Consider the following 6,000-nt stretch of genomic DNA (forward strand, 5'->3'; position numbering starts at 1 on the left):
TGCTCTATCTCACAGTCAATGCATGGGTAAATGGCCCTGCATCTCCTAGTACATAGGAACAAGTACTGAATACATAGAACACTCCAACGCGAAACCAAGGAAGCATTAGCACCAACAGTAGAAACCCCCCCATAATGCTGACAAGGGAGAGGTATGACAGGTACTGAGAATTTGAATGCTATTCTCCACAATGCAAAAAATATAGATTTGAGACAAAAAAGATGGAGCTCGGATCACAGGAGGGAAGAACAACGCTAGAAAAAGCACTATTGACTTTGGAAGGAAGAGACAGTGGGTTGGTAATCTATCTGCAAAAATGGACCCGAGATCCGGATAGAGTTCTGAATCATTTTTCCGACGATATCTCGTTTGCGAAAAACGGAGTTCGGATGCACAAGATATGCCCCCGGGAGTGCAAACAACTTTTGACATCAACTGGCAAAAAAACCAGCTAGTTGATTTTTTTTTGGAAAATATTTCTGACGTTGGTGCAGGTACGGCTGTATGGATTTTTGTGCCTCAAAAATTGTGCCAATAAAAAAATCATGCCCTAGATGCCCCTTTCATCGAAAATAGGCAAATTATATATCAAAATTCATGGAATTGGCCTTCTGAATCCAACCGGAGGTCCTTTTGGGCCCAAAAAGCTTCGAATTTTCAAGTACTCTAGAATAGAGAAAACCCTCAAACTTCGAACCCCTACAAAATGGACTTTGTATATCGGATTTCAGCGAAACGAAAGGCGGTCCTGAATTTCTCGAGCCTTTTGGAACTAATTGTGTGATCCAAATTAACCCAAGATGAACAATTTGCTGCACATGCAAATAATCTCCAAAAAAACGAACAAGAATCTTCAGATCTGGAGCTTTGATACCATGTTAGAATTCGTGAAATGCGAATCCCACAAGCCCAGTCATCTTCTACAAGAATACCTGTCACACAATAAGAGAAAATTGAACAACAAAGAGAATTGAAGACAATTAACAATAATTGAATGTATTGCTTTGAAATTGCTTATTGCTTATTGCTTAATTACAAAGAAGGATTTGACATCCTTATAAAGAAATCTAACTCTAATGATAGAAACCCTAAATGGTGGAGTCTACAAGATAGACTGAGAGTTAAAATAGAATGCATGAATTAGTCATGTATGCACAAAAAACATAATAGTTTAATTAATGCATGAAACTCTCGAAAATCTAAACATGGTTTGTTTTTCCTAGTTTGCATTATGCATGGAGATAAATATTAATTAATTATTCATAATTAATTAATTAACTAACTAATAAATGCCAATAATTAATTACTAACTAAGGCATCGATTATTTAGCGAATTAATATAATTAAGTGAATAATTAATATATGAATTATTTATTCCAACAGGATACATTCAAGTCAAATGTAAGAATAAAAAATAATCTAAAAAAGATTTTAAAAATGTTAAAATTTGCCGGATTAGCCATTGGTTCCTCAAAATTAGTCTAGCTTTGAGTTGGATTCATCAAGCTGAAACATGTCCCTGAGACACATCCCTGCCTGCACTGTACTGGGATCCAAACCGAACACTTTCCTGTAGCAAACCAGTAACATAGATTACAACTTAATTCTTGTTCCCAATAGCTACGGGCTAAGTCATCAGGTTTGGTGAATTTTATTGAAAAAGATTGAATTCCACAAATCTTGAAAATAAAAACCTAATATCGTTAAAAATTACCATAAATATGGCCGTACAATTTTTCTATGTAGGTTTCCTATGCCATTTCATTGCTGCATTTTACAGCAGATGTTCAAAGGTCCAATACCCATATCTTGAGTCAGCTGTGTAGAGTGTGATGCTGCTATGTGTTTTTTGGTATATTTCTGATTGAACAGAGGAATCATAATCATTATCTGCTCACCCATGAAACTGATGAATGAATTTCAATCTTTCTGGTGCGCTTGGTAGCAGTCTGTATCCTTGTCTGTGCCATGGATCAGCAGAGGAGTGTTTGTGTTGGCAGCAAAGGTAGGTTTACAAAATACAAACTAATGTTGTTTAGTTTTATTTTGGATTTTTTGTTATGTTTTATTAAGCCTAAATTTTAGGTTTAAATTCTACAATGTAATTATGATACATAATTCATTTTTAAAAATTATTTAAATTTGAGTGTATTAAAATTTATCTAGTTCAATATTTTCAATTTAATACAATAAATTAAGTTTTAATATTTTTAGAGATCAAAATAATATAACCAAACTTGAGGAAAATACTATTGTATTTGGTTTTTATATTAAAAATGAGTATTGTAAATTTACATTATTTGAATTTAACTATGAATTTTATCAGTTGACAAACTTATTCCAAATTTTATCTTCACCGAACTCAAACACAAACACGATCCCTGAGACTTAGGTTACTGAGAAAAGTTGCAGCGCGAAACATTTATATATCCCACGCTAGAATTTAGAAACTTTTTCTAAAATCTAGCCCTTATCGTATAAATGGCTGTTCAACAACTACTGGGTGAAATAGCATAGCAGCTTTGTTTTCTCAAACTGTACTAACTACTCTTAGTCTAATAATTTTGTTTATAGTTAATATAGCTTAAAAAGTAATAGTTTTTACTAATCAAAAGTAATATTAGTTTTTGTGCTCAAGCTTCTTTTCTTTTATAGGCAGGGTGTACAGAATCCTCGTCCTTATACACATTGTTTGAACATTTGATATGCTGCGCTGTTTTTCAAGTACATGGATTTGCATATTTATTACCCTTTAATGTCGTGTTTTATTATATTACTTTTACTTGAATTGTCATCGTGGGTGGAATTTAAGGCACTTAATTGCTTTTCTAGGGTATGCTGGCTATTGGAGTGCTTACAAACTTTTGCATAATTATCTACTTCTGGTTTAATAGTTGTCTTAATTTTTATAGGCTGATAACCTCTTGTATCAGTCTTTGAGGCTTGTACAGTTCTCCAAACTCTATATCATCCAACTGATATCAAGACTCGTTTTCCCTTGGGAATGCAATTAATTTTACAATCATGTGAGCTTCTAAGAAGTTGGAAAAATAAGTGTCTTTCAGTTCATTTTGGAGACTAAACATATTCTAACTTCAACTCTATTATGTGTAGGTAGAGCTTTATGCAGAATATGAGCCCAGATTGCTTGAAAATTTCCTTCTCAGTAGCCAGCATTACTCTCTTGACAAGGTGAAGACAATCTTGTGGTGAATTTCCAACTGAAATATATAATATTATTGTTGTTTTGAATAGTGAGCAGAGTTTCAAGTTTCAATAATGCAGGCTTATGAGATTTGTATCAGAAGAGGCCTTATAAAAGAGCAAGTATTTATTCTTGGGAGGATGGGCAATTCAAGGAAGGCTCTTGCACTGATCATAAATAAATTGGAGGATATGGAGCAGGTAGGATTGTGTTTTTGCGAGCCATTATCATTTATCTGCACGTAAGTATTGTGGCAACTGAAGGAATCTTCATGGATGCCAGTAGAAGTTTGTGTATAAGTATGCCAGGCAAACTTTAGTGTTCATCATTCTTGAAGATTCACTGATCAGAAACTTCAAACACTCATAGTTCAAGCATTAAGGATGCACAAATGACATTGTTGTGTTCAATTAAAAGATTCCCTATGTTGGCAGGCTATAGAGTTTGTCACAATGCAACATGATGATGATCTGTGGGAGGAGCTGATTAAGCAAAGCCTCAGCAATCCAGAAATGGTGAGCACATGGAACTTTTATTTTTTCACTTCTGATAATATACTATCCGCATTGTCTTGCTTTTCTTTGTTTGAATCCTTTTTGCTTTGGTTTCTTGCTGTAAGTCATATCAGACATTGAATTCTAACTTCCATTGGGTGATCACAATCAGGTTGGAATGTTACTGGAGCACACAGTCGGTAATCTAGATCCGCTTCATATTGTAAATATGGTACCAAACGGTTTGCCTATCCCAAGGCAAGTATACTGGTGCCTGTTTATTTTGATTTTCCTGGTTGTTTAGTTTGGAAATAGAAATTAACATATTTTTTATGCAGGTTGAGGGACCGGCTTGTCAAAATTATCACAGATTATCGCACAGAAACTTCACTTCGGCATGGTTGCAATGACATTCTGAAGGTACTAATAATTTAAGATTTATGTTTTCATCTGCTAGTAGACTTTTTATAGATCTATTTACCTGAATATCAAGGTGTTTATTATCAAAGCATCTATAGATTGAATGGGTAACTTTTGAATTGCATGACTTGCCTTTGTTAAATATTCTGTGAATAAAGTTAAGAAGTAGATTATAATACATTTCACGTGTATTAGGAATGGTATTTTTATTTAATGTCATTATACTGGCTTGTGTTGATTCTTTGTGAAGACTTGATTTTGTCTTGCTTGGCAATAACAGGCTGACTGTGTGAACCTGCTGGTGAAATATTATTATGAGGCTCGTCATGGTATTTACATTGGAAGTAGGGAAGATGAGTTCAATGCAAATAAGCACCGGGCTAGAGATGACAGAGGACAGAGAAATGGAAAGAGCACAACAAAGAACTTGAATTCAAGGGCCACTGGGAGGTGTTGCATATGCTTGGATCCCATCTCTATCCAGAATGTTTCAATTGTAGCTTTCTTTTGCACTCATACTTATCATACCACCTGTCTTACGGACACAAGTTCATCAGTCACAAAAAATTCAACCCAAAAAAGCAACCCAAAAGTTTCCAGAGGATTTGGAGATCCAGATGACAACTCTTTTGATGATGAAGAATCAGATGATGGCTCTAGTACTGATTCTGATGGGCTGCGAATGCGTTGTATTCTGTGCACTACAGCTGCAAAATCATCAAAAAGAAAAGCCTGATTGCCAACTTTAAGTGTGCATTGTTTTTATTTGGCCTTGCCTTCATGCTTGTAACATTATATAGGTTTTTGTTTCTCTTCAGTGATCCTTTGACAGTATGTGTTTGCTTTTCCATATTTTTTTCCTCCCATTTGCAGGTTCTGCATCTCAAAGTGATAATCGATTTATGTTGAGTAATTACTTTAGGTTTTTTCAGGTGGGAGGTATACGCTTATTATACTGAAAGCCAAAAGTTTTGAAATTCAGCATTCCAACACGACATATTGCAAAGATTCTTTTACTTGTACAGTCTAAAATTTCGTTTTTTTTAAAACTAAAAAATTGAAAGGCTAGACTTCCAAGAAGACTTCTGAAATTTTTACGGCACACCCTACTCAATGTTAGATGAACAAATTTTTACTGCTGCAGAGTTGGTGACAAATGGCAGTTGCACACAAAGAACTGAAGCAATAACAGTTTCTTCTAAACTGGTTTATAATCAACCGCATGATCAGGGTTGCCAAAAATCGAGGGTGTAAATGGATAGTCTGATATTTAATTGTGTGATATTATTTTAATATTATTAGGCAACCTTCATCAGTCTATCTTCCATGAATTCACTCAGATCTGATGTATTGTATTGGGATCTGATTTTTCAGTCTATTAAGTTATGTTTGTTTGAGTTGTTTATTGTAGAATACTTTCAATTCTGATTCAGCCACAGAAACCAACTGTAGTGATTAAGCGTTTTATGCCTCACACAGGATTTTGAATGTTGTATAAATGAGCACTTGAAATTTCTTTAACGTCCAACTCAAGTTTTGGGTGAGCAGTTTGAAATCTCTTTGTATTTGAAACTCAAACTTTGGGCTAGAATTTCAAGGTTTATATTGTGTGCTGTCTGCTGATGGTATGAAAATGTATGCATCTAGGCTGGACCAACTCTCAAATAACTAATTTCTTCATGGACGGTTCATTCAAATATTACTTGAGCTTTTCCTAAAGAGGTCATATTTCAGAAAGGATCGCAAATGATTCAAAAGGGGTATTGTGCAAAAATGATTAGTGACTTTTCCTTGTTTTTATAGAAGATTGGATCTTGTGTCTCTCTTTCTTGTCTGATCAATACTCAAGTATATCTTACTAGCAGTTGAACTGATTGTGCA

At 34.5% G+C, this 6,000-nt stretch overlaps 1 protein-coding gene across 1 annotated transcript in view; it reads left to right on the plus strand.

Moving 5' to 3' along the window:
- Positions 1-5,256, plus strand: part of LOC131046425 (vacuolar protein sorting-associated protein 41 homolog) — a 69,908-nt gene extending 64,652 nt beyond the window's left edge. Inside the window, exons 14-19 of the mRNA XM_057980159.2 lie at positions 3,115-3,192; positions 3,286-3,405; positions 3,640-3,720; positions 3,872-3,957; positions 4,038-4,119; positions 4,400-5,256. Of these exons, the coding sequence (XP_057836142.2) occupies positions 3,115-3,192; positions 3,286-3,405; positions 3,640-3,720; positions 3,872-3,957; positions 4,038-4,119; positions 4,400-4,855 (903 nt within the window). The 3' untranslated portion in view covers positions 4,856-5,256. The remainder of the gene's footprint in view (positions 1-3,114; positions 3,193-3,285; positions 3,406-3,639; positions 3,721-3,871; positions 3,958-4,037; positions 4,120-4,399) is intronic.
- The last annotated feature ends 744 nt before the right edge of the window (positions 5,257-6,000 follow it).

Source organism: Cryptomeria japonica, chromosome 1 (genome assembly GCF_030272615.1).
Source record: "Cryptomeria japonica chromosome 1, Sugi_1.0, whole genome shotgun sequence".
NCBI lineage: Eukaryota > Viridiplantae > Streptophyta > Pinopsida > Cupressales > Cupressaceae > Cryptomeria > Cryptomeria japonica.